The following is a 27,617-nucleotide window of genomic DNA, read 5'->3' as shown; positions in this document are numbered from 1 at the left end:
AGAGAGTTTCCTCCATGTCCCTTCAGCAGATTATTTTTACTTCTACCCTTCCTCTAGAAACAGTGGGCCCTGGGAGAGTTTCCTGCCCTGCCCCATCAGCTGAAGACCCTGTGTGTTGTATGAGACAGTGGTCCAGGGACTGGGCAGAGTTTTGTACCTGTGTGCCACTGCGGGGAGCTCTCTAGTCTCCAGACCTGCTCCCGATCTTGCGTCCAAGCACCCTGGTAGACTTGCTTGTGAGTGAGTGTAGAGAACTGCTGGTGTTTGGGGTTCCCAGGTTTGTGAACCTGACACACCAGTCCTCACTCAGCCTTGAAGAGTGCTAAAACATTTAGCTGCTGTTCTTTCCTGCTTTTATTGCAGCCACCTCTTCCTCCCGTATACTCCTAAAGGGCATGTTCATGAGTCTTGTCTTTTCTTGGTGGAACTTGTCACTCTTTGGAAGCTGTTCTTGGTACTGCTTTAGGACCTCAGCTCTGTGGTGGGCACAGGAATGTTTATGATTTTGTAGATTGGCTGGCTTTTCCTCTTGTTACATGAAGTTCTATCCTGGAATCTCTGTTTAATTTTCAGCAGACTGCTTATTCTTGCTCTGCTTTTACTCTTCTGGAGTAGTTGTCTGTGTTTCCAGTATTTTTCCTTTTTATTTTGATTATAATTTTGTTGGCGTTTTTTTGTACATGGAGCTTACCTTTTTTTAACTTGAGATTTGTCTTATCAATGTTAGAAAGCTATACAGATTTTTATTTTCTGCTAGTTTGGGTTATCTAGTTTTCATGTCTAATCAGTGATTTGTAAGTGTTTTATAGAACATCAGGAAAATACACATAGATACTTTATACCATGTCTTCTTTATGCATTCATCTATCAGTGGACATCTGGGCTCTTTCTATAGTTTGGCTGTTGTGAACATTGCTGCTATAAACATTGGGGTACACGTGCCCCTTTGGATCACCTCATTTGTATCTTTGCGGTACATACCCAGTAGTCTAATTGCTAGGTCATAGGGTAGCTCTATTTTCAACTTTTTTTTTAAGATTTTATTTTATTTTATTTTATTTTTTGAGAGAGAGAGAGCGAGCAAGAGAGAGGGTGTGGGTTTTTTTTTTTTTTTTTTTTTTAAGGATTTTACTGATTTATTCATGAGTGGGGGTAGGAATAGAGGGAAAGGGAGAAGCAGGCTCCCTGCTAAGGAGGGGACCTGATACGGTGCTTGATCCCAGGACCCCAAGATCAGGACCTGAGCCAAAGGTAGATGCCCAACAGTCTTAGCCACCCAATTGCCCCTATTTTAAACTTTTTGAGGAGCCTCTATTCCGTTCTCCAGAGTGGCTACACCAGTTTACATTCCCACCCATAGTGTATGAAGGTTCCCCTTCCTCTGCATCCTCGCCAACATCTCTTGTTTGTTGACATGTTAATTTTTGCCAATCTGACAGCTGTGAGGTGGTATCTCATTGTGGTTTTGATTTGTATTTCCCTGATGATGAATGACATGGAGCATCTTTTCACTGTCATAGTATTTATTTATTTATTTATTTATTTATTTATTTATTTATTTATGTTTTGGTGCCGTTGCCTTCATCTCTGTGACTTTAATTAAAGCTTTTCTTCTAATATCCCCTAATTACTGATTTACGAATTGCTTTTTAAAAGAGATGTTACCCTATATTATGCCTGCTAGATAATCTGATAATTGGACTGTTTCATTCAAGGTTTGAAAAAGGGATAGATAAAAAAATTAACATTTACTGAATACTTACTCTAAGGGTCCTGTAATGTAGGGCACTGTCTTTTAAAGTATTTGTTTTGATTGTTAGAATCTGAGGGCCAGTGGCCTTTCTCCTAGTTTAGCTTCTAACCACTTCTCACTTGAATTGCTGTGACAGCTTCCAAGTGGTCTTTGTGCTGAGTACTTTTATATATGTTTTCTATCATTCCCAAGATAACTAAATAACTTGCTCATGGATGTTCTGGATTCTACACCTATTATTCCAGTGTATGATTTCCTAAGATTGATTTCCATATGCCTCTGGCTTTTACTTTCAACAGCCTTGTCATTGTACCTAAAGTGCAATGTAATTAAATCTACAACCAGAAAGGTGTTCTGCTTATATTAAAGATGGAGAAATTTTCTTTTGAAAAATTATTTATTTTTATTCTAAAGCTTGGTGGTAACAGAAGAAATGCAAATGGCTCCTTAATGCAATTGCCTTTTTTAAATTTTTTATTTTTTTGAGAGAGATAGAAAAGAGGGGCAGAGATGGAGAGAGGGAATCTCAAGCAGACTCCATGCCCAGCATGTAGCCTGACATGGAGCTTGATCACATAACCCTGAGATCATGATCTGAGCCCAAATCAAGTCAGATGTTTAACCATCTGAACCACCCAGGTGCCCCTTGTTTCCCCTCCCCTCCCCTCTCTTCCTCTCCTTCTCTTCTCTCTCCCTCCTCCTGCTCCTCTACCACTTCCTCCTTTTCTTTTTGTTTAGAGAGAAAAAAGGAGCAGAATGCAGTTGCTTTCTTTTAGTGCCACTGTCCTTTGGGGAAAAGATATGGCTTCACTTCCCATTGAAAGTATGTATTTCTGTGTTTTACTTGGTTGATTCTGTTAATTTAGTGCCTGCATGCTAGGTACTGTTGTAAAACACTGAGGACATGGCAGTGAATTAAACAGTAAAAATTCCTGCCTCATGGACCTTAATTTTTGGTCCTTATCACCTTTATTTACAGTTATAGACTAGACTGACAGTGTAAATATCTTCATTTTTTTTCTTTTATAGCATGGTATGGAATTTAAGAATACAGGCAAAGGAAGAAATACATACATACACAGGTGACTATTTCTGTTCTGGCGTTGATTCTCCTTCGATCATTTTTGTTTTTTTGTTTTGTTTTTTCAAAGATTTTATTTACTCATGAGAGACAGAGAGACACAAGCAGAGGGAGAAGCAGGCTCCTTGAGGGGAGTCCGATGTAGGACTCGATCCTGGATTCCATGATCACACCCTGAGCCAAAGGCAGATCCTCAAATGCTGAGCCACCCAGGCGTCCCCTCCTTCAGTCGTTTTTCTTACAAAGTCGAATCTCAAATGAGCATTAGGGCATGTCGGTAAGCCAGTGAATACCTGACATTCAGCTCGGAGTTGATGGTTAGTTGGCAATACAAGGAGTCCATTTGCCTGCTGCAACCTGATCGCAAGGGAACTCAGTGCGGTGTGTACCTTCCAAAGCAAACTATCCCTGGTGATGCGGGTGGCACATGCAGTGCAACTTTGTTGTCATCACAGAGGCATCTGTAAGGTTTTCTAAAAATGGGTTATGTGAGGTCACAGAGTAGAGCTAATTTCATAAATCTAGATTGCGAGGTGAAGGGGCTGACATTCCTAGGGCAGGGGTCAAAGTGAGGAGTGGGGATATAAAGATTAGAGGTTCTGCACTAATCATCATTATGTCTAAGAATATAATTGTGTTCACTAGAAGGGAATGTTTTGTGCAGAGATGGAAACCAGCAAGAATTCTTGCAGAGGCAAGGCCTTTTAGTAGTTACATTGGTAGCACAGTAATGTGTTAAAATTCAGAGTAGTAGTTATAATTATCCTCCTTTTACCAATGGGAGACGATTCAGAGAGGTGAAGTTGTCTGTCCCAGGACAGTGCTGTTGAGGGAGCAGAGTGGGATTTGAACATGGTCTGCTAGATGCTGCAACCCACACTTTTCTACACTGCCTTTCCTTATACCTAGATTCTTTCCATTTCCAGTTTGTTTCTGAAATACGCCTTTCCTGTGGCTCTCTTTCACATTCCTTGATCATTTTTTCCTAAATGACATTGGGTTGAGAACTTGAGAGTATTGGGTCTTAGAAAGAACTGATGTTTTTAGAATACTTTTCTCTCTTTCTTTCTCTTTCTTCTTTTTTTCTTTCTTTCTTTCTTTCTTTCTTTCTTTCTTTCTTTCTTTCTTTCTTTCTTTCTTTCTTTCTTTCTTTCTCTCTCTCTCTCTCTCTCTCTTTTTCTTTCTTTCTTTCATTTTATTTATTCATGAGACGCACACACACAGTGAAAGACAGACATAGGCGGAGAGAGAAGCAGGCTCCCTGCGGAGAGCCTGATGGAGGACTTGATCCCAGGTCCCCGGGATCACAACCTGACCCAGAGGCAGATGCTAATCACTGAGCTACCCAGGCATCCCTAGAATATTTTCAAAGTACTTCAGAGCAGTTCAGAGGCGGCACTGTCTGGATTGGAAGGAATACTGACTTATAAAGTTGTAAACTGCCCATGCCTGTCACCAGTTAGTGTGAAAGGTTCGTTCTAGGTAGTGTGAAGTAGGAAGTGATTGTCAGTTACCTAATTTACCTTGTAAAGCTGGGGTACCTCATGCCAGCTGAATTAATTTACTTAGGTCCTGAAACCTAAATCTAAATGGTAAATGAGGGACACCTGAGTGACTCAGCCATTGAGCATCTGCCTTTGCCTCAGGGCATGATCCCGGGGTCCTGGAATTGAGTCTCCCCTCAGGCTCCCCGTAGGGAGCCTGCTTCTCTGTCTGCCTATGTCTCTGCCTCTTTCTGTGTGTCTCTCATGAATAAATAAATACAAAAAAAAAAAAAAAGAAATGGCAAAGGTATTAAAAAAATAAATGGTAAATGAGTGCCTTGGGTTATTAAACCATATAAAACAAAATCTTATTTCTAAAATAATAAAGGTAAGTACGTTTTATTTCCTCTTACAGGCTCCATTTGTTAGACTTTTGGGTTTTTTTTTTTCCCCTCATACTCAACTAATTGACACTAACTGGGTGTTCAACAATTTGATTCTGTTCTGACAGTAACTGTCCACAGCTCAGAAACTGCAGGTTAAAAAAAAAAAAAAAAAAAGAAAAGAAACTGCAGGTTAAGGGTTCAGTCTCATAAGAGTGCCGCTACTTCAGATAGCTATAAATTGGGTGCCCAGATACCCAATGGCTGACTGCACATTCAGGGGTTACCCAGACCCCCCCCCCCCACCCCCGGTTCAGTAATTTGACTCACAGAAGTCACAAAAGCACTTTATTTACCATTACCATTACCAGTTTATTATAAAGGATGTGACTCTGGAACAGCCAAACGGAAGAGGCATATGGAACAAGGTATGGGTCCGGGAGAGAGCCATGGTGCTTCTACACACTCTGTGGGCATGCTGTCACTAACTCAGTGTGTCTCTGAATCTGTCCTTTAGGGGTTTTTATGGAGGTTCCATCAGCCTCTACCCCAGCTCAGTTCTGGGGATGGAGTTGAAAGTTCCGGCCTTCTGATATAAGTATGGCATGGTCTTTCTTGAGGACCACCTTAGCCTGGAGCCATCACATTTTTGTACCAAACACACTCTTAACCAATCAGGAGGTTCCAAGGGTTTTAAGAGCTCTGTGCCTGGAACTAGACACAAAGACTAAATATATATTTCCCATTGTAATATGTGGAAAGTTTTTTATTGGAGCAGAGAGGGCAGCATGTTTTGGGGCTTTCTAGAGAATGCAGATGTTTGAGAAGGGCTGTCCATAAGAGCAAAGGATTTTTTTCTATCTGATGCTTGGTATTACTTAGGAGAGACCCTCCTAAAATGAATTATACCAGATATTGTTTCTTTAACGTTCTTTACTCTGAGATAATGGCTTCATTGTCCAAGAAAAACATGTTTTTGATGTTCTGTACAAAGGATATTTTAGGATGATAGGTATTTTGGTTAGTGTAATATTATGTATCCTCAGTCATCTCTGGATTGTTTTCTTTCTCTTTTGATCTGGCCTGTGTAATGTAATTGGGGCAAAGAAATATGTTCATTTATATAAATAATTTCTCAGTGCTTGGTCAGAGCATCTTTATTTTCTTAATGTGCTTCATTTGGGCATATTTTATTCAAGAAAATAGAAGACACTGAAAAATACAGAGGATTTTTGGATTCACATTTTTCCCCTAACCCTTGGATAGTCACTAGATGGCCTGCTAGTATTGCATTTTAACTTGGTGTGTTATGACATAAAGATGTAGGCTTCTTGCTGCTGGTTTTAATCTAAAGTGATATTTTAAATACTGTTTTTAAGTCTACTAGATTTACTAGTGCTATAAATTATTTAAAGGTTTGTCTTTTTATGAAATGGTGGTTTAGTGCTCTAAATGGATTTTATACTGCACATAAAAACCTGACTTCACAGCTCAGTTTTAAAGTGTTGCCAGAATGTCGTTTGGTGTTCATGCTTTGGATGCATGTAGTTTAGATAATAGAAATTTAAAAGTTACATAAAATATGAATGAGCTCTAGCCTTCAAATCTGTTGAGCAGATTTGGCTCAAGAAAAAAGTACAGAAAATACTTAATGGCAAAACTTAGAATGTGGAATCACTATGTTTATTAACATGTTCACAGTTCTTTAGGAAGATTTGAAAGAGAAGACAAGAATAGTACTATTTTCAGGTAGTGAATGTTCTGTCTGTTGGTCCAGATAAAAACCTAACAACTGTCCTTTTGAACAAAGATTACAGATACAGTATATGTTAGCTCTTAGATTGTGTTGAGTCAAGCAAAAAAAGTTTTAAGAACCCATGTAACATTTAGAATTAATTTACTATTTATACATTCATAATAAATATTTCTAGGCCTACGTGATTTATAGCATGTGAAATGTTTACTGACCCCCCCCGCCCCGACCCAGGAGCCCCCCTTGTATTCTCTTTACCCATAAATGCTAGGTGATTGTAGTGCTCCCAACATTGGTGGGTGAGAGGTTTAGGTATATAAACACTTGCTTTTGGCCTGGCTTGTGGTCTGTTTTGTTTTAAAGGAAATGCTATGAAATAAAAGGTCTTATATGTACAAGTTGAAGAAGAACACTTTGTTTTCTAATAGCTGACTGTGTCTCTGGAAATCTTAATGAATCCCAAATAAAATGGACAACTCATGTGGCAGGGACTTCACATTATGTTGTCCAGATATCTTGTCTTACTTTGAGGTGGTTTTGCTCCTTTTAGATGTTTAATAGTGGTTTTGGAAACTGAGAAGATTTGTCAGTAGAATGTGCTAGAAATTGGGTGTGTCTGTGTTTAAAAATTATGTATTCCTGATAGAGAGTTCTCTTCTCTCTACACATAGAATTTATATAGAACTCGCTTCCTTTGAGTAAATATTCCATGTTCCTTTCAATTCATGCTGTTAGGTTTGTGCTAATCAAAAAATATTCACTTGATGTAATTTTTTTTTTAGACGAGAAAAACAGTAGCAACCTCTTGAACTTTTGTTTTACTTCAGTTAGGCATCAGAAGAATTTATATTTAAGTTGTGAAGCTAAGATTCATTTAAAAATCTTGCTAGATGTGAATTTTGAAAAGGGAACAGTTGTGTGTAATGTTTAATAATGAAAAAAATTATTTTGACTCAAGAAAATAATTCCCCCTTTCTTGAAAGGAAAATGATTGTAGCTTCTTTGTTCATGCGTGTAAAGCAGCACATTAACTAAATATGTATTTATCCCAAATGTATTCATGGACATACGAGTGCACAAAACATTGAAAAAATGATTTAGTTGAGCTGATAGTATAGATATTACTCTTTCATGTTCCAACTAGTTCTCTTGGAGACACATAGATTTGCTCACAAGTTATTTGTATATTTGTTTTCTTAGGATATGGTTGGAGAGAAAAGATGTATAGAAATATTGTTAGTTCTCAGTTCTTACTTTGAACATCTTTTCAGAGGGAGTAGATTGATCTTTTCAGAGGGAGTAGATTGACATGCGTAGGTGTAACCTCCAGTGTGGTTGTGGAGAGGAGAGATTCCAGGGTGGAGATGGGGAGCACGGACCCAGCCACATGCCTAGAGCATCAGAGTGGGCAGTGGGCACTGCTGCTGTTAGTATTTGTAAGCTGAATCTAGTGATGCTGGCTTAGGAAACCAGCTAAAAAATGCCCGTTGCATCCAACAAAGATCAGGAGACTCATCTGTTGGATGCTCTCCTCTGGCCCTCCAAAACTGTTGACAGTTATCAGCAGTAAATGAAGTGGAAGAGAATAGTCACCCCTACAACATAAAAAAGATCTCCTATCCTTAAAATAATGTAGGCTTCAGAGATGGCAAAGAAAACTTTATATAGAATGGTTGGTGTCAGTGAAATTCTCTTCCCTGGAGTCCCTATGTCATTTGTTGCATTACTGGATTCTGGGTTTTTGAAGTTCTAAGGGGTCCAATGTGGTGGAAATGGAGGTTTTCAATTTATTCATTGTAATGTGGTTTGGAAAAGTTTGAGAATTGCTCACTTAACCTTCTTAGAAATGTTAAGGCCTAATTGAAATGTTGAGTATCTTTTACTTTTTGTCTAGAACTTTATCAACACATAAAGATCACCTACCAACAACCTTGGGAATTGTGAATGTTTAATAAAATCATGAAGATTAACTAAGGACAATTTGTGTGACAATGTTTCGTATCTTAGTTTTCATGAGAGAAGCAGTAACAGTTATTTTTTATTTTTTTGGAGGAGAATAATATTGGAACCTCAGTTGGAATCCCAGTTCTAACATTTATCAATTAACTGGGTGACCTTGGAAAAAATACCTAATTTCTCTGGCTTCAGTTCTTTTGTTTGTACAAGAAGTAATAGTGCCTGTCTTAGAATTGTACTGAGGATTCTCTGAGTTAACATGCATAGAGTGTTCAGAACAGCTCCTGGAATATAGCAACCACACTATATTATTTATTGTGTGTTAAGTGTATTGGAAGACAGAATAGCAGAGATTCAGGGCCAGTTATTAACCTCTTCTGAGCCTCAATTTCCAAATCTGTTCAAGGATAAGATTTCTATCTTCCTAGGTAGGATTGTATAAAGATTAGGGGATCCCTGGGTGGCTCAGCAGTGTAGTGCCTGCCTTTGGCCCAGGGCGTGATCCTGGAGTCCTGGGATGGAGTCCCACATCGGACTCCCTGCATGGAGCCTGTTTCTCCCTCTGCCTGTGTCTCTGCCTCTCTCTCTCTCTCTCTGTCTCTCATGAATAAATAAAAAAAATCTTTAAAAAAAACCCAACAGGATTGTATAAAGATTAAATGAATTCATCCCTATGAAGCCCTTGGGACAGTGCTGATATTGTAGTAAGCATCCAGCTAACATTAGTCCCTGCAGTTCAGGTATTTTGAGTTACCAAATTTCACAACAGACCTGTAACATATGTGCATATATGTCTCTTTGGGACACCTGAGAAGGAGATCAGTTCAGAGGTCTTTGGTAACCTGCTTAGGAGTGCAGTGGTAGAATTTGAACTCAGATCTTAGGTGTAAACGTCAGAAATAACTAACCTGTAGACCCCTGTTAATTTCTCTTGCCTCCTTTTGGCTTTGAAGATGTGTCTCTAATGTTTTGTGATTAACGTATTTAATTTTAAGTCTGTTTTGTGAAACTATATTATACTCTTCCTCATGAAAATCCTAACAAATGCCTGACTTTTTGTGTAATTTAAAATTATAGTTGATTCCTAGTGTGGAGGATTTTAGTTCTTTATTTTGCAGCTGGAAAAATGGGTATGTCTCAAGACATCTTTGAGAGCTTTACATATCCAAGAAGCTAATTGAACAGATAGAGTGCGTGCAGTTCTCTTAATGCATGTCATATTGTTCTTGTAGGAAAAGTTGATTCTGAATTTTTATTTTCTAGTTGGTGAAATAATAGGTTTTGTACAGATTCCTGAAATGACCAATGCCCTGTAATGGGAAGGGAATATATAAAAATGACAATGATAACCATATGTGCGATGATTTGTTTTTCTCAATTCCAAATTCTCTTTACTGCTATTTTATAATTTAAATGTATTAATAATTCCTGGAATTATTGCTTGTTATTGCACAGAATGGAATAGATTAAGCTATTTCTTTTGCTAGATTATAAGAAGAGTATTTTTTTTCCTTCCAATTTGATTGAGATAAAGTTGACATACAGAGAAAACAAGGGACTTTTCTATATGTGATTTCCTCTTCAGGTACACTGTGAAATCAAGTATCATGTATAAATTGTTGATGTATATTTACCACTTCTTTGACCCCACTGGTAAAATTTGAGACATGCCCTCTTTAGCTTGGCATTATTAGAAATATGCTTTAGGGTGCCTGGGTGGTTCAGTTGGTTAAGTATCTGACTCTTGATTTCACCTCATCTGGGACCGAGCCCTCCTTGGGCTCCATGCTGAACGGGGGGTCTGCTTGGGATTCTCTCTTTCCCTCTTCCACCACCTCCTACTCCCATGTTCACGCTCTTGCTCTCAAAAAAAAAAAAAAAAATCTGCCTCATTAATACAAGGTTGTATAGTATTTATATCTACAGAGAAAAGAGGCAGCTGGTAGAAGGTGTCTTTCTTTCCTTCATCATTGTCTTCAGTGCCCTCATGTAGTATTTGCCCTGTGAATACAACGAATAGCCTTCAGCTGTGGGTGCCTGCTGGACGCTTCATTGGCAGAAGGCCTGGAAGGTATATGAAGTGCCCTGTGTGGTGTATGGTTTGTTTTAGGCACTCATTTTTCCACTTTCCTCCTCCTGTGAGCAGTAGGATGCTCAAGGGACAGAGGGGCCCCCAGAAAGTACCCTTCGTATCTGCATACCAGGAACAATGAGTTAAACTTGGTACTGGAGCAAGCTGTCTGCCCACTTGCCTTTCTCTTCTCTTCTCTTCTCTTCTCTTCTCTTCTCTTCTCTTCTCTTCTCTTCTCTTCTCTTCTCCTTCCTTTCCTTCCTTTCCTTCCTTTCCTTCCTTTCCTTCCTTTCCTTCCTTTCCTTCCTTTCCTTCCTTTCCTTCCTTTCCTTCCTTTCCTTCCTTTCCTTCCTTTCCTTCCTTTCCTTCCTTTCCTTCCTTTCCTTCCTTTCCTTCCTTTCCTTCCTTTCCTTCCTTTCCTTCCTTTCCTTCCTTTCCTTCCTTTCCTTCCTTTCCTTCCTTTCCTTCCTTTCCTTCCTTTTCTTTTCTTTTCTTTTCTTTTCTTTTCTTTTCTTTTCTTTTCTTTTCTTTTCTTTTCTTTTCTTTTCTTTCTTTCTTTCTTTCTTTCTTTCTTTCTTTCTTTCTTTCTTTCTTCTTTCTTTCTCTTCCTTCCTTTATTTTCTTTCTTTCTTCTTCCCTCCCTCCCTGTATTTAAATTTTATTAGTTCTTTTCTCCTTTCCTTCATGTTTACTCTCTTTATTCTTGCGTTATCATGAGAAAGATCAGAGGCCTTGAATTACCAGTACGAGCAGACTGATTCTGACACATGATTTAGCTGATACTGAACTGCGTCTCTTTTGTCCAATTTTGGAAGGAGAAATGTGAGAGAATAAATCTTTCAAGATTTTTCAGGACCCACAGGGGCTGCTTGAGTAGTGACATCAGGCCTTTCATGAGATCATCTAGCTTTGATACACATACCTGACTGCTTTTTTTCTCTACTTGAAGATATTAATGTAAGCCCAGATATAAGTTGGAAGTTTCTTCCCACAGTTAATGGTCAGGAAAGTAGCAGGGTATGTCTTCAAAAATCTGATTCTTCCATTGATATTTACTTTGAATTACACTTTTGTTGTTTGCGTTTTTTTTAATGGACTATTTTTTAGAGCAGTTTTAGGTTCGCGCAAAACTGAGTGGAAGGTAGCGTGAGTTCCCATTTACCCCATTCCCCTCCCTCACAGGCATAGCCTATCCTATCAACACCCCTCACCAGAGTGGTACAGTTGTTACTGTTGATGCACCTACTCTGATACATTGTCACAAATTCATAGTTTCCAGTTGTACTTCTCTAGGTTTTGACAGATGTGTAATGACACTTTTGTTACAGTATCATAATTTCACAGCTCTAAAAATTCCCTCTTCTTTGGTGTTCACCTCCCCTCTACATCCCCCTGGCCTGTAACTCCTGGCAACACTGATGTTTTCACCGTCTCCATAGTTTTTCCTTTTCCAGAATGTCGTATAGTTGGGATCACACAGTATGGAGCCTTTTCAGCTAGGCTTCTGGTACTTAGTAATATGCATTTAAGGTTCTTCCATGTCTTTTCATTGTCTGGATGTAACAGTTTATCCATTCACCTACTGAAGGACGTCTTCACCCACATTTGGTGTTTCAGAGTCTTGGCAATTATGAATAAGGCTGCTATAAATGTCTGTGCAGGTTTTTGCATGGATATAGGTTTCAGCTCATTTGGATAAATACCAAGGAGCACAATTGCTGAATCGTATGGTAAGAGCATGATTAGTTTTGTAAGAAACTGCCAAATTGATTTCCAAAATGTTTATACTATTTGCATTCCCATCAGCAGTCAGTGAAAGTTCCTGTTGCTCCGGAGTCTCACCCACATTTGGTGTTGTCAGTATTTTGCATTTTGGCTAGTCTAATAGGTATGTCATGTCCTGGTATCTTGTTTTAATTTGCATTCCCCTGATGACGTGATGTATTATTTTATATGCTTATTGGTCATTTGTATATCTTATTTGGTAAGATTTCTGTTCAGGTCTTTGGCCCCTTTTAAAAAAAAAATCAGGCTGTTTGTTCTCATATCACTGAGTTTTAAGTTCTTTGTGTGTTTTAGAAAATAGTCCTTTTTCAGATAAGCCTTTTGTAAGTATTTTCTCCCAGACTATGGCTTATCTACTCATTCTCTTGAGAATTTATTTTGAATAATAAATATTGCTTGGATGAGATACATGTATGAAAAACCCTTACTCATTTTGCATGCTTATAAAGGTGACCCTAATAGATTTGGCTTAAAAAAAAAGTTGAAGTAATTAAACACATTTAGTAATTATTCCTCAAGGTCTGACAAAGTATTGTGAGCAAGCCTGTAAAGATCACCTAAGGAGCTGTGTTGTGGTAGTCACAAATACATTTCTGTACATTCTTAGAGATAAGCACTGTCCCAGTGTTGTGTAAATGAGTACTTGGAGTTCAAACTTCTAGGCTGCATTTCATGTGGGATCAGAAAGTACTATTTCTCCAACCTCAACAGTGGGAGTAAAGCTGACATACTCAGAGTACCATGTGGCATGACCGAGAAGGTAAGGTGGCTGTAGTGACACTAGGAGTAAAGATGTGAAAGAATAAAATGGCTTTGTGACCTGTTAAAGATGATAGAGATTATATTTAGAGTGATTTTGTTTCCAAATTCTTTTTATTGTTACCTTTTACTTGAGGTCATCTGTTGTTTGCAATTGCCTGATTTTGACATATGTGGCACATTCTCAGAAGTATTGTTTTTCACTAGGTAATGGGACTTGATACTTAAGGACTTCTTGTATGTGGGATATGTGTATGTGCTGAGAGTGGATCCCTGACATTATGAAAGTTGACTGGGGAGACACAATACATTCAGAGCCCTCTTTTATACTTCATTTTTAAAGTCTCATTTTGAAATGCTATTGTTCATTAAGACACCCTTTGGAGAACTTAATTTTTTTTTTCCTTTAGAGAACTTTAAGTTGTTGAATCAAACATTTAATTGTACTTTTTTTGTTATATAGGATATTGTACCTGTGGATGCTTCTTACGAAGTAAAAGAATTGTATGTGCCTGAAAATAAACTCCATCTGGCAAAAACAGATGCAGAAACATTACCAGCCTTGAAAATTAATAAAGTAAGTGCTTTTTTGCTTTTCATACCAAGTGATTTAAACTTATATATAGTTTTTATCTGTAAAATTTGTTTTATAGCTATGTTTGAGGGCATGGGTGATGGTGGTAGGGGGCATAGTTGTGGCTTATGTCACAATTTCCTGGCATGGGAAATGTATTTAATTTGTGAAACCATATTCCCCAAATATCATGGCTTTGATTTGGTTTTAGTCATAATATTGACCTTTTTTTTAAGTGCAGGGAAGAGGGAGAGAAAAATCTTAAGCAGGCTCCATACCCATCATGTAGCCCGAAGTGGGACTTAATCTCATGACCCTGAGATCATGACCTAAGCTGAAATCGAGTCAGAAGGTTATCTGAGCCACCCCCAGTATTTACCTATTTTGAAATAGCAAAGGCTAAAGATTGTGTAAAAGTTTTGGGCTTATCAGAAAGAATGGTTTCTTAAAGCTTCAAAATATTATAAATATAATTAAAATGAACATTTTTCCTTCCAAACGTGTTTTATAATCCTGTCAAAACCCTGAATTTCTTTTTTAAGAGTAATTCTGTATATATTTTAGTTCCAATGTCATTGATTGTCCCCCCCCCCCCCCCCGCCCAGCTTCCCCACCCAAAAAGAACTATTGAGTTAAACTACATATGAAGACAAGGGAAACTATAATTTACCATTTTCAAATATTAGAGAATTTTAAGCTTTATCATTTAGAAGTACTTTAAAAACGGGGAAATTAAGGACTAAGATTCTGGATCAGAAGTTGAATTTTCCAGCCTTTCTTTTAGTTAGTAAAAATCCACCAAATCTTAAAGGGAGGAGGAAAAGAAAAAAATGCCCACCAACAAACTTCTAGGCTTAGAGAAAGCCACTGTTAAGTGGCTTTTTAAGTGGCTTTTCAAATCCCTGATTAGAAGTAGATTACTTGATGTACTTTCTGTCATTGGGTCTCTGACCAGAAGCTAAGACATGCTGGAGGAGCAGAGAGGGAGAGTTGGATAGCAGAGCCATTCAGGAACATGAATGTTGCAAAGGAACAGATGTTGTCACTGACATACTTTGCATGGAATGAACACACATACATGGTCAGAGAGAGAGAGAAAGAATATGAGAATGAATGAATATGAATCCGGATCAAACTCTGCAACCCAGAAACGTAGTAGTGCAACCCAGAAACGTAGTAGCTCTGGTATAATATAGTGGTTTGTTTTTTTGCATGGCAGTATGAGAAGTAATTAACGAAGAAAATCATCTTAAAGTCAAATAGTGTATTAGTGTGGGATGCCATAACAAATACTATACACTAGGTGGCTTAAACAACAAAAATTATTCTTCTCACAGTTATGGAGGTTGAAAGTCTAAGATCAAGGTGCTGGCTGATGCAGTTCCTGGTGAGACTGTCTTCCTGGCTTGCTGACAACTGCTTTACTCTCTGTGTTCTCACAGAGTGGAGAGAGCGAGATCTGGTGTCTCTTCCTCTTCCTATGACGGCACTAGACCTGTTGGATTAGAGCCCCACCCTTATGACTTCATTTAACCTTGTTGCATCCTTATAGGCCACATCTTCAAATATAGTCACATTGGGGATTAGGTTTTCAACATATGAATTTGAGGGGGACACACACATTTAATTCATAACATATACCGTCTAAAATTGGATTCCAGTGGAGACAAATAATGGCCATTGTCCAAGGCTTAGGAATAATTGACAAGAGGAAAGCTTGAAAGTAAGTGAAACAGTTTGGTCTTGGTATACGATTTTTCCTGTGACTTGAAGGAGGGGAATACCTGTTATTTGAATGTGAAGTGGAATACCCTGGCCAATATACTTTGGGAATACAGAGTAAGCTACATTTTACTGCACGCTACTTGGCCAGCTGCTTCCTCTTTTCTCATTTGAGAGCCACTGATGCATGCTTGTGTGCATGTGTGCACACACACAATATATGCACACAAGTATTCAGTTAAAAAAATGAGCATATCCAGCTTATGTTACATAGTCCATCAATTCCTTAATGTTCTGGTAGGAGATGCTAGATATCTTAAAGATAAGAAATGATAGAATTTTTGTGAGATGAGGGGTACTCTTGCCATTGGTGAGGCACTTGTTTCGGTAAATATTTTTATGTAAAGTTTGTTTTAAGGCAGTAGTTATCAAAGTCTAATTTCCAGACCATCTTTGTTAGCATTTTCTGGGGACCTATTAAGAATACAAATTCTTGGGCCCAGAGCAAAGTGATTGAAATAGAATCTGTGAAGATGGAACAATCTTTATATTAATAAAGGCCTTCTCTGGGTTTCTTATAACATATTAAAGCTTGAGAACCACTAGTGTAAGAGATGCTATTCTTAATAGAAATGCTTTGAAGCCTAATGTTATTTAATGCACATTTTCCTAGTGCCCTTAATCTTTATTAGGTTTTGATAATCTGTAATCATTCTTGTGGTATTTGTTTCTATTGCTTTAAAAATTAAACTCCTAGAGGTTATTACTGCTTTTGTTCGTAAGTATATGAAGTAGAAAACTTTACGGTCTCGTTTACTAGGTGGATATGCAGTGGGTGCAGGTTTTGGCAGAAGGTTGGGCAACCCCACTGAATGGCTTTATGAGAGAGAGAGAATACTTGCAGTGCCTTCACTTTGATTGTCTTCTGGATGGTAAGACTATTTACATTATATAGTACATCGAGCACAGAAGAGAAATTACACAGATAAATCACTTTATAAAAAGTAGTGGTGATGTCTTTAATGGAAGTAGCATTTTAAGACTAAGTTATAGTAGTACTGAATACTTTAAGTGAACTGTGAGATCTTTTTTTTCCCCGTTTCTTTTCCTGATTGTGATTTATTGTAGAGAGAAAAGGAAAACCTGGGGATAAGGGTGAAAATGGGTTTAAAAAGCAAATATAGTTTCCTTATGATGTATCCACCAATCACTGTGAGAAGCCTGTCTTGAAAAGTGCACATCTATTCTGAATTTTGCTCTACTGAGAGATCCATGCTTGAGTGTTCTAATAAGGAATCAGGGAATCCCAGTTCCCTCTGTACATTAGGTACTAAGGAGTCCTGAAATAGATGGTTAAAGGGATGGTTCTTTCTCCTCTTAAAAACACTAAAAAAAAAAAAACTTGCCAAAGAAATTGATGTTTTGTATATTGTAATGACAGTTCAGTTACCTGAAACTTTTGTATACTGTTGGTAAGATTAGTTTATTACATTAAAGAAAATGTTTTTACATGTCACAGAGCCCTACTAAATTGCTACCATGTTCTTCTGTTATGACTTCTGATATTCTGAAATCAATTTTAGAAATTATAATTCCTAATCATTCTTCTCAAGAAACTTTATCACAAGAACATTAGTGTTAAATATTGCTTTTTAATTTTTCTTCCTTGGAACCGGTGGTTAAGTTTTTGTAGACTGCCTCCTTAGTCATGATTTAGTCTGGGTTTGATGCAAATCTCCCTATTAATTTTCCCTTTTCAACACTACCTTGTGGTGGTAACTTTAAAGCAGCCACGCAGTTATCATGGGTTTTGTTGACATCTTCAGTCCAAAGAAGGCATGCCATGACTTCCAAAAAAGTGTGCTTTTATTCAGTACATAAATAAGATCCACATATGAATTTGAGAGTGTATTTTATTTTTCTAAGCTGGGCAGAACAAGTAGAAAAAAAAAACAACTTTCAGAGCTTGAAAGGTTGGAAACTGAGAATGTGCTTTTTGTCTCACTGACCATACATTTTGGTTCAAATAGAGGCACTGATTACTTCCTTTGTTTCTTGGCCAGTAATTGCCAACATTCATTCAATTCTGATTAAAAAACAAGGAAATAAAAAACACTTGAGTGTTTTTGTCCTCCTATCACAAGGAAACCCAAGTATCCCAGGTATGCTCAAGTATACTTACCTTGCCACTCAAAATATCAGAAAGGATTTAGATTTTCCTGGAAAGTCTCTTAGACATAGTTCTTTGTCTTACTCATATATTGGAGGTGCTCAGCATATTTTTGGTGACATTAGGCTTAACCAGTTGAGTTTTCCTTGTTAAGCCATTTCTTTTACTGCTGTGATTTTATACCAATTTTTTCTTTCTGAAGACTGTTTTCATGAAATGTTGTGAAAAGTACATTGCTACACAGTGTTGATGCTCTTAATTTTCACTGTTTTTTTTTTTTTTAACCTATGGAGTTGTTTGTTCTCTTTCCTGATTTTCTGTGCCAGGTGCTGTCACCGGACCCATAAATCTTTCATTATTTGAAGAGTGTCCACTGAAGTGAAGGGTGGACATAAGTAAGGCCTGTTGAGTAATCCAGGCTGTGTGCTTTATATTCTTTTGTGCCCTGCAGGGGGTGTCATTAACTTGTCAGTGCCTATAGTTCTGCCGGCTACTCATGAAGATAAAGAGAGGCTGGACGGCTGTACAGCATTTGCTCTGATGTATGAGGGCCGCCGTGTGGCTATTCTTCGCAACCCAGAGTTTTTTGAGCACAGGAAGGAGGAACGCTGTGCCAGACAGTGGGGAACAACATGCAAGAACCACCCTTACATCAAGGTCCTGAGCAAACTTTACCACATTTTAAGCTCAATTTACCAGTAATGTTTGTGTTGAAGTGTGGACATTACCTGTATGTTGAGTATCCTGTTGGAATTGTTAGTATTTTGCAGAATGAATATTGGATCTTTGATTAGTGTGTTGAACACATGATCTTGTCATTTTGGCCCAGATAAATATTTGTTCAGTAAATCTTTTTTGTTTGTTTTAAGAGGGAAAAAAGGGGATGGCTGAGGGAGAGGGAAAGAAAATCCTAAGCTGGCTCCATGCCCATTGCAGAGGCTGATGTGGGACTTGATCTGATTCATGATCTGAGCTGATATCAAGAGTCAGATGCTTAACCAACTGAGCCACTCACGCACCTCTAGTAAATCTTTTTTAAACATCCTCTGTACATTAGGTACTGAGTTAGGTGCTACTTCTGGGAATACAGGGCTGATGTACACAGTGGGCACAGTCTTTACATGTTTGGAGCTTACTGTTTGGTGGGGAGCAGACATCATGTACTGTAGGCTTTGAGGGCAGGGTGCTTTGGGAGCCAGTGGCAGGGTGATTTTATCTAGTCTGGGCTTCTAATTGAATGTTGTGTGTCTGGTATGAAAGCATTGAAATCCAAATAATCTTTTCAAAGGGCCTCATATTTTATGTGTTGTATTTGAAATGCCATCACTGAAGTAAAATTTTTGTTGTTTTAAAGTACACTCTGACCTTTGAAAGAAATTAAGTGAAATTTTAGTAGCTTTATCTAGAAAATTTTTATGACATCTGTTTAGATGTGAGTGTGCTAAATCTCGTGAAGGATAAAAAATGATAAACTTTTTAAAATAGGGAGATATACTGCTTTAGAAAATAGGAGTTTGAATTAGTCATGGTGTCAGTCCTTCAATGTTAAAATTCTATTATTAAATAACAAATAGCATATAGTTTACAAAACATGATTAGTTATGTAAATTTTTTGAACCACATAGCAAGCCTATATAGTGGGTGTCATTTTCATTCTATGCATAGAGACATTGAGACTTAACTCGTGATCAATGTCTTGACTGAAATTATGCAGCTAATAGATGGGATGAGGGTCTGATTTGAATTTAGAACTTTGGCCTTCAAAGCCATCTCCCATAATCTGTAATAGAGAGCAATTATTGGTGTATGTGCCACTTTTATTTAGAGTAATCTGCGAGGCTTCTTAAGATAGTCCCTGGTGTACAACTTTGAGGAGCCAGCAGAATTTTGATAGGAGGAAACTGTCCAGTTGGAGGGAGTTGGAGGAACAAAGACTCCATGCATTTGAGAGATGGCTGGTTGTTGAGTGGGAGAGAGGACTTTGGGAAGACAGAGGGCTTAGCATTCTACCCCTAGATGTTAAAATTTTGTTCAGTTACAATAATGTTTTACATGTATTTATGCTTCATGTGTTTCAAACCACATTTCTAGTGTTTGGTCCTTCCAATGATCCTTGGAGGTAGAATCCTGAGGAGTCTTTAGGCTGGGTTCAATTTGCCCAGAACTGTAGAGGTGCCAGTTAGGAATCAGGATTAGAGTCTGTCCTAGATCTTTTGTGCTGCTCTGCCTTGCTAGGAGTGGAGAGGTCACAGGCAGCCTTGGTGAGTGTGAGTGAGTCACAAACAACGTGTGGTGCTTTAGGAAGCTTGGCCTGGGGTTCTTGTGCAGGGTGTCCCCAGCTCACTCCGCTTGCACCAATACTGTCTAAGCTCTCGAGGTCTTCAGCCTAGATGGATACAGTCATGTCCCAGCTGTGATCCTACTTCCTCATGCCCACTGTAGTCTGTTTTCCTTGGAGCAACCAGAGTGAGCCTTTAAAAAAATATATATATATCTGAGCATATCACTCCACCTTTTCAAACTCTCCAGTGGTTGCTCATTGTAATTAGAATAAAATCCAAGTGCCTTACTATGGCCTGCAAGGCCCAGTAGGGCCAGCCCTGGCCTGCTTATTCATGGTCTCTCTCACTCTATCTCTGCTCCTCTTTCCACTCAAGGACAAAAGCTCCAGGACTTTGTTTCTGCTTCAGAACTTTTTACTTGCTGCCCCTCTGCCTGAAATATTTTATCTCCGTTGCTGGATCTTTTTAGTCATTTCAGGTTCAAAGCCACCCTCCTCAGAGAGATCTTTGTTGACTCCTTTTTCCTAAATGGCATTCAGGCTGCTCCCTGGGTGTTGTGCTCCACTGCCCTGGTTGTTTCCTCTGTAACACTCATCACTAGCTGACACTTGTCTGATTTCTACTCGGTCTGTCCTACTAGAATGCAAGCTCTGTTAGGGAAGATCTTTCTCCTATTTGCTGCTGCATTCCCCAGTGCCTAGCGCAGACCCTGGCATGTACCAGTTACTTGATACTTATTGAATGAATGGTTTGATGGACAGGGAAGGACTTTCTAGCAAGCAAGACCAGATAGGGAGGGACTACAGCAATCTAGGTATGTTATTAGCATATAAACTGAAGCAGGGGAGTAGGGGGCAGGGGAAGGGTGAGCTTGAGCTGTGCTACATAGAAATGAACAGGTCCCAGGGGTAACATCCATCCTCTCAAATGCAGGGAAAGAACATTAGTGAAGCTGTGGGAAATTTGAGGTGGTGTGAGATCAGAAGATATGAACTTGTGTCCATTAGCATACAACAACAATGAAGAGAATGTGTTTGTTACTTAACGATCATGATTATTCATGTTGGTTTTGTTTGCCTTTCATATATAAATATCATAGTTGAATCACAAAGCCCTCTGAGATGTTATAAAATACATTCTAATTTTAAAGCATCTCTAATCCCAATTCAGTTGATAAACCAAACTGAGTTGATAAACCAAGTTGATAAACTAAGATTTACCATTGGTCTTAAGATAGTAGTAATTTACAACTAACTATAAATAGCTTGTATGAGAGATGTTCTTACTTATTTTGATCTTGGTTTCTGTTTAAAAAATTTCTTTCTTATTCCTCCATTAGATGGTTATGGAACAAGGAGATTGGCTGATTGGAGGAGATCTTCAGGTCTTGGACAGAATTTACTGGAATGATGGTCTTGATCAATATCGTTTCACTCCTACTGAGCTAAAGCAAAAGTTTAAAGATATGAATGCTGGTAAGACATGGATCTAATTATCTAACATGGGACTACTTGGAATCTTTTCTTGATGGGGATGTTCTAGAAGAATTTTTCTATTTGCTTAAAAGAGAATATTGAATAAAGATAAATGTAGCTGTGGAATATGTTGGAGAAGTAGTTGATCTAGACCTGCCTAGCCAGTTTTATTATATTGGTGTAATTTGATCTAATGTGATTTTGTATACTGTGTGGGAGATGGTTGCCAATAACAAACTGACGTTTTATTTGTGTATTAACTCATATGCTAAAGCTGAATAGAACTATTGAAGAGAAATCATTGGAGTAATTCACTGGTGTGCTGTATATTTCAGAACATCTTATGAGTTTAATGTATCACTGCAGAAAATAATAGAATAATAATATCATGTTTGCTATTCATTCAACAAATGTTTGGTGTGCATCTTTATGCCAGGATGCCGAGTCCTGGGGATCCATAAATAAATAAGACAGGAGGTTATGGTGTAGAAGAGAAAGACATTAAACAGATAACAGGAAAAATTGTTGAAGAGTAGGTTAATAATGTTTTCAGATTTCTGGATTAGGATAAAATGGAGTTGTACAAGTAGAGTCTATATAGATGCTGTTCTTAATATTGTTTAATAAAATACTCCAGGATGGGATTTTTATTAATCCGACAGTTTGCTATTACCAGATCTTTCACTCAGAGGTAGGTAAATGATGTATTTACACTGGTGCACCCACACTAAGAAATCCAAGTTTCTGTGTCAGGGACTAGCATTTACTATAGAGTTTGGGAGGCTTTTTTAAGGTGGGAAGAATTTGAAAGATCCTGCAATCATGCAACCAATTAATTCTCACCTACTACAGAAATGGTTAAGCCCTGAGCATTGGTGCTGCTTTTAAAAAGTATTTTCTGTGTAGAAATAAATGGAGTGGGCATGGCCAAGAAAAGTCTGTTAATGTGGTTGCTTTTTAAGGAACTAGCTGGCTACCCAGCCATATTTGTTAACCAGAAACCCCCTTCCCAGGTGACTACAGAACCTGGTCAAGAACACTTCGTTTCATGAGTTGTGTCTAGCTTCTGTGAACTCCAGATCCTGATAGTCATTTAGTGTGCACACTGTCCCCTGCTTCACGACCTAGAAATCATGTGGTTGTGGAGAAATTACTTCCTTTGTAAGGCTCATTTATTCCAGTTGTAAAAATGAAGACAGTAGTAGTACTTAAAGAATAATGTTTTATTTTAAAAAGCGAAGTGAAGGGGGTGCCAGGGTGGCTCAGTTGGTTAAGTATCTGACTCTTAATTTTGGCTCCTGTCATGATCTCCAGGTTGTGGGATTGAGCCCCACATCTGGCTCTGCACTAAGTGTGGAGCCTGCTTAGTATTCTTTCTCTCCCTCTCTCTACACCCCCCCCCCCCGAACCCTGCCACATGCTTACTTGCGTGCATGCTCTCTTCTCTCTCAGAAAAACAAACAAACAAAAAAATGAAATGAAGTAAGTTGTGTAAGGTGCTGTAAATGGCACCTGGTCCATAGTAAGAGGTTAACATGTCATAATTTCTGAGTCTGAAGCTAGTCTCACCTGTATTTGTGTAGAGGTTAGAGTACTTTGCTTATATTTGAAATAAGAGCTTAAAATAGGTCAGGAACTAGCAGCCACACACTGTTCAGAGCTGTGCAGTTCCCACCCAGCTTGCCTCATTTATTCAGTTTCTGCTTCGCCCGTGAACAGTATCTGAATGTAGGACTCCTGTCCCTCCGTCCCTCCTTAATGTCGCTCATCTCTGTATCTAAAGCATAGCTTAAACTATTTGTGCAGGAGTTTCTCTGAATGCTACATGTGGTGCCTGCCTATTTATACTACAGTGTGTTTTCTTTTTTGCTAAGATGTTTTGGACCCAGTCAGAGGGGAGTATATCATGATTGCTGTAAGTTAGTGAGAACACCTCATTCTCTTTTGCCAGCAGTTTATGGGTCCTAGTGTAAGTTTTGCCCATTGAATTGTAAGAGAGAGGGGCTTCTAGAAGAGGGTCTTCTTCTTGAGAAGAAACTGGCTTAGGACAAAAAGTTGTCTTTTCTTATCATTTTTCTTCCTGCTTTGGATGCTATCATGGAAGGCTACAGTGCTTGGAGCTCTGGTAACTATCTATGAGAATCCATGAGAATCTTACCCTGTCTGAATTTCTGATCCAGTTCTAGAATTCCCTATATCCAGATTTCTTATTCAACGACTTAATGTATGTTTGAATTAAGACACTTCTAGTTGTATCTTATTTCATTTGCAACCAGAGTAATCTGATGGTTTAATACATAGAGGCTTTTGCCTTTTTTTTTTTTTTTTTTTTTTTCTGGTGAACAAGAACATGTTTGATGGAAGATGTGCTGAGACCACCTCATTTACTTTAATTTTTTGCCAAAATTTAAATTCATAACTGTAATTCATGTTAGTAAATTAATTGTTGGCACTGGTGAGGAGTCTTATCAAGGAATTATGCATAATTGGAATCTTTAATATTACATCTGTTTTTGACTCTTCTTTGAGAGCCAAACATTTTAAATCATTTAGAGAATTTGTTGCATAATGAGTGATTGCAACTTTGTTTAAAGTAGCTGAGAGCCAGTTATCCTTACATCAGACAACAAAGATTGTGGAATATTATTTTGTTTACTTTTCCATTTTAGACTAAGGCAAATAAGCAACAGACCCAGAAGTTTCCTTTGTAGTTCTTGTTCCCTTTTTTAGGAGGGCCATTAGTAAGTCCTCTGCTTGGAGTCTTCTGCTTTCTGGTACATAGTTCAAGGAGAGAAAACAGACTATTTTTTCTTTTACCTGGGGTTTCTTTTCCTACCTCTTCCTCTTTTTCCTCCCCTCCCCTTTTCTTTTTTTAAGATTTTACTTATTTTAGAGAGAGAGAGAGTGCGCGCGTGCATGGGCGCGCAAGCATGAGCAGCAGGAGACAGGGACAGAGGGAGAAGCAGACTCCCCACTGAGTAGGGAGCCCAATGTTGGCCTCCATCCCAGGATGCTAGTAGGATCATGACCTGAGCTGAAAGGCAGATACTTAACTGATTGTGCCACCACCTTGTCATTGAACAAGAATTTTGATTACCTGATGTGAGCTATTGTCTTATGCTCATTAGTATGATCAGTTTTGCTATTCTGAGACTGTTCTGTAGCTGGAAGGATTCGGCAGTCTTTAATAGCCACCTCAGTGATTGCAAGGTGACACTGTTCCAGAGGGCAGGTTCTTTGAATCACTGATGGTTGGCTACTATCCTGGAGAAGGATAGGTTTCACTTAAGCCAAGTAAGAGCCAGTTAGTATTTATTACACACAGAATACTGCTATTTTGCTGGACTACCAAGGGGAAAGTTGACATAACTTCTTTCAGGCTAATACTAGTATCAGATTTGAAGAAATCTGAGAAAGCTTTGTAGAGTTAACTACAAACTACATTTTATTTTTTACTTTTTTTTTTTTTTAAGATTTTATTTATTCATGAGAGACACAGAGAGAGAGAGGCAGAGACACAGGCAGAGGGAGAAGCAGGCTCCATGCAGGGAGCCTGATGTGGGACTCGATCCCGGGACTCCAGGATCACGCTCACACCCTGGACCAAAGGCAGGCGCTAAACCTCTGAGCTACCCAGGGATCCCCCTATTTTTCTTTTAAAAAGATTTATTTATTTATTTTAGAGAGAAGGAGAGAAAGAGTATGTGGGGGTTGGGGGAAGGGAGAGAGAACCTTAAGCAGACTCCCTGCTGAGTGTGGAGCCCGACATGGAACTCGATTTCATGATCCTGAGATCATGTCTGAGCCGAAGTCAAGAGTCAGATGCTTAGCCAACTGAGCCACCCAGACACCTCTACCTACAAACTACATCTTAATGAATGGATGGAGACATTTGAATGATGTTTTAGGCAGAGTTGAGAATGATACATGAGAAGGCTGAAGCAGAAGCAGATAGTCTCTGTAGGCACTAAACTTTCTTGAGCACAAATAACAGCTGAAGATACTGTAATCTAAAGTGTGGGCAACTTCTGTCAGTCTGATCAAGGCTCTCAACAGAATTTAACAAAGCAAGTCTTTGAAGAAGGGTGGCAGGGTTAAGGGAACCTGAAAGGAATGTTGAGACCATGTTGTGTTACCACTCCTGAGGGCTCTGGAAGGAGAAAATATTTCTGAAGCTGGATCAGAGATGCTGGAGCTGTGAGGAGGGGCAGTGACTGGAAGCTGGCGGTAGGGGGATGGGAGTATGGCCAGAATCACAGTGCTAAAGAAGGATGATGCTACTGGGGCAAGAACTCCCCCCAACTTTCTCTATTCTTTGGTTGCCTGCTAATGTTTCCCACATGCTGGAGGCAGGAGCACAGCTCCTCTCCACTATCTCCCCCCAAACCCTGACACACACAGACACAAGACAGAATAGACAGGAGGGGGGATGCCTGGGTGGCTCAGCGGTTGATTGTTTGCCTTTGGCTCAGGGCCTGATGCCGGGGTCTGGGATCGAGTCCCATGCCGGGCTCCTTGCAGGAAGCCTGCTTGTCCCTTGCCCATGTATCTGCCTCTCTCTCTGTGTGTCTCATGAATAAATAAATAAAATCTTGAAAAATAAAAAAAAAAGGAATAGGAGGAGAATAGAGAACAAGCAGCAGAGCCCAGTTGACAAAAAGCTTCATATTCAGCATTATTTTTTTAACCACAATTTGAAAGCATTTCTAGGCTTAAGAATGGAAATCAAGGGATCCCTGGGTAGCGCAGCGGTTTAGCGCCTGCCTTTGGCCCAGGGCGCGATCCTGGAGACCCGGGATCGAATCCCACGTCGGGCTCCCGGTGCATGGAGCCTGCTTCTCCCTCTGCCTAAGTCTCTGCCTCTCTCTCTGTGTGTGACTATCATAAATAAATAAAAATTAAAAAAAATACTTTAAAAAAAAAAGAATGGAAATCAATTTATTGCTCCCATACTTTGGGGTTGTAAGAGTACCAGTTTGTGAAAAATGCCAATTAATATGTTCATATTTACTCAAGTGACCTGTCTTATTGATTTCTTTTCCCCCCTCATAAGCAGCTTAAGTAAAAGAAAGACCAGTAATTTATGACCGTCCAGAGGAAGGAGAGGAAATCAAACTCTTTGTTACTTCCAGCTCTCTTTAAAAAAAAACAAAAAAAACTCCCACCAAAGACAAACATTAAACAAACCACCTTTCCTAATAGCTCTAGAACTGTTGTACTCTAGTACTCTTATTCAGCTACTATGTTGACTTAGAGAAGTTCAGAAATGCCAGGTACTAGAACTTTGGATTGGATAAAGTGGCAGATAATAAAGTTTGGGTGGGACTGGGAGACGAGACTTATTAATTACTACTGTACGTAGGACAGTTTTACAGAGAAGAAGTTGAAACGGGAGGGAACAGGGAAATGTAACTCTGATTTAGTGGTTGGAATGCATACCAGGGCTCTGACTGTGGGCAGCACAGCAAAGCATAGTTCTGAGAGATCTGGGGGAAGGGTGACTAAGAGTCAGGAGCACTTTCCTGCTCCTCACCTTATTGTTGATTGGAACAGCCCTCCCCTGAGAGCTGAAGTTGTCTATGGGCACTCGGCTGAGAAGTTGCAGAGCAGGGTCCGAGCCAGGTTCTTTGCGCCATGGCACAGCAATGTTTGCTGGCAGTGATGTGTGCAACCCACGTCCTGCATGAATCCAGGGAACTCAGTGCTCATCCTTTTCCCACCACTGGAAGAGCTAATGGTTGCCATTTCCTTCCCCTGTCACAAAATCAGCACATGCTCAGGAGAACTTTTCTCCTTTTCTTCTTCCTCTCCCATCTTCTGGAAGGAAAGATACTAGACCATACTTGTTTCCATAGTGTGTTGGCTGTTGGACTAGAGGGAAAGGAACAGAACCTGCATTATTGGGCTGTCTTTTTACTTAGACATGAAATATAGAAGGAGTAGGTTTTGGAGTTTAGACCTGCATTTGGCTTGAGTAATAGCGAAGGTGGAAGGATTGAGGGAATGAGGACAGTAATGAGTAATATATATTGCAATGCTTTCAGTCATAAGTCGCTATAACTGATGAATTGGACGGTAAGGATTAGAGATGCAGCTAACAGAAGCCATCTGTATGTGCGTAGTAATTGAATCCAGGTGAACGAATGAGTTTCCTGAATGAATCCATGAGGAACTTCTAGGACTCAGAAATGAACCTATTGCTCCAAGAGGACCACAAGATGTCAGAAACAGGTGATTGACCCAAAATGGCCAAGCAGAGTATAAAATGTCATACACATATGATTACAAGTGTGTAAAAACATATGTATGAGGAGAAAACCAGGAGATTGTGCAAAACAACCCAAACCAGCTATGTTAGGATAGTGCATT

The 27,617-nt window shown here is 39.0% G+C and overlaps 1 protein-coding gene across 2 annotated transcripts in view; it reads left to right on the top strand.

Moving 5' to 3' along the window:
- Positions 1 to 27,617, top strand: part of PAPSS1 (3'-phosphoadenosine 5'-phosphosulfate synthase 1) — a 99,407-nt gene that overhangs the window by 34,493 nt on the left and 37,297 nt on the right. For both annotated transcript variants that reach the window (XM_077882217.1, XM_077882216.1), the window contains 4 exons: positions 13,489 to 13,602; positions 16,142 to 16,253; positions 17,943 to 18,148; positions 21,113 to 21,248. In XM_077882217.1, coding sequence (XP_077738343.1) covers positions 13,489 to 13,602; positions 16,142 to 16,253; positions 17,943 to 18,148; positions 21,113 to 21,248 — 568 coding nt within the window. The remainder of the gene's footprint in view (positions 1 to 13,488; positions 13,603 to 16,141; positions 16,254 to 17,942; positions 18,149 to 21,112; positions 21,249 to 27,617) is intronic.

Source organism: Canis aureus, chromosome 33 (assembly GCF_053574225.1).
Source record: "Canis aureus isolate CA01 chromosome 33, VMU_Caureus_v.1.0, whole genome shotgun sequence".
NCBI lineage: Eukaryota > Metazoa > Chordata > Mammalia > Carnivora > Canidae > Canis > Canis aureus.
The sequence above is the reverse complement of the archived record's forward strand: the minus strand, read 5'-3'. Positions and strand labels throughout refer to the sequence as shown.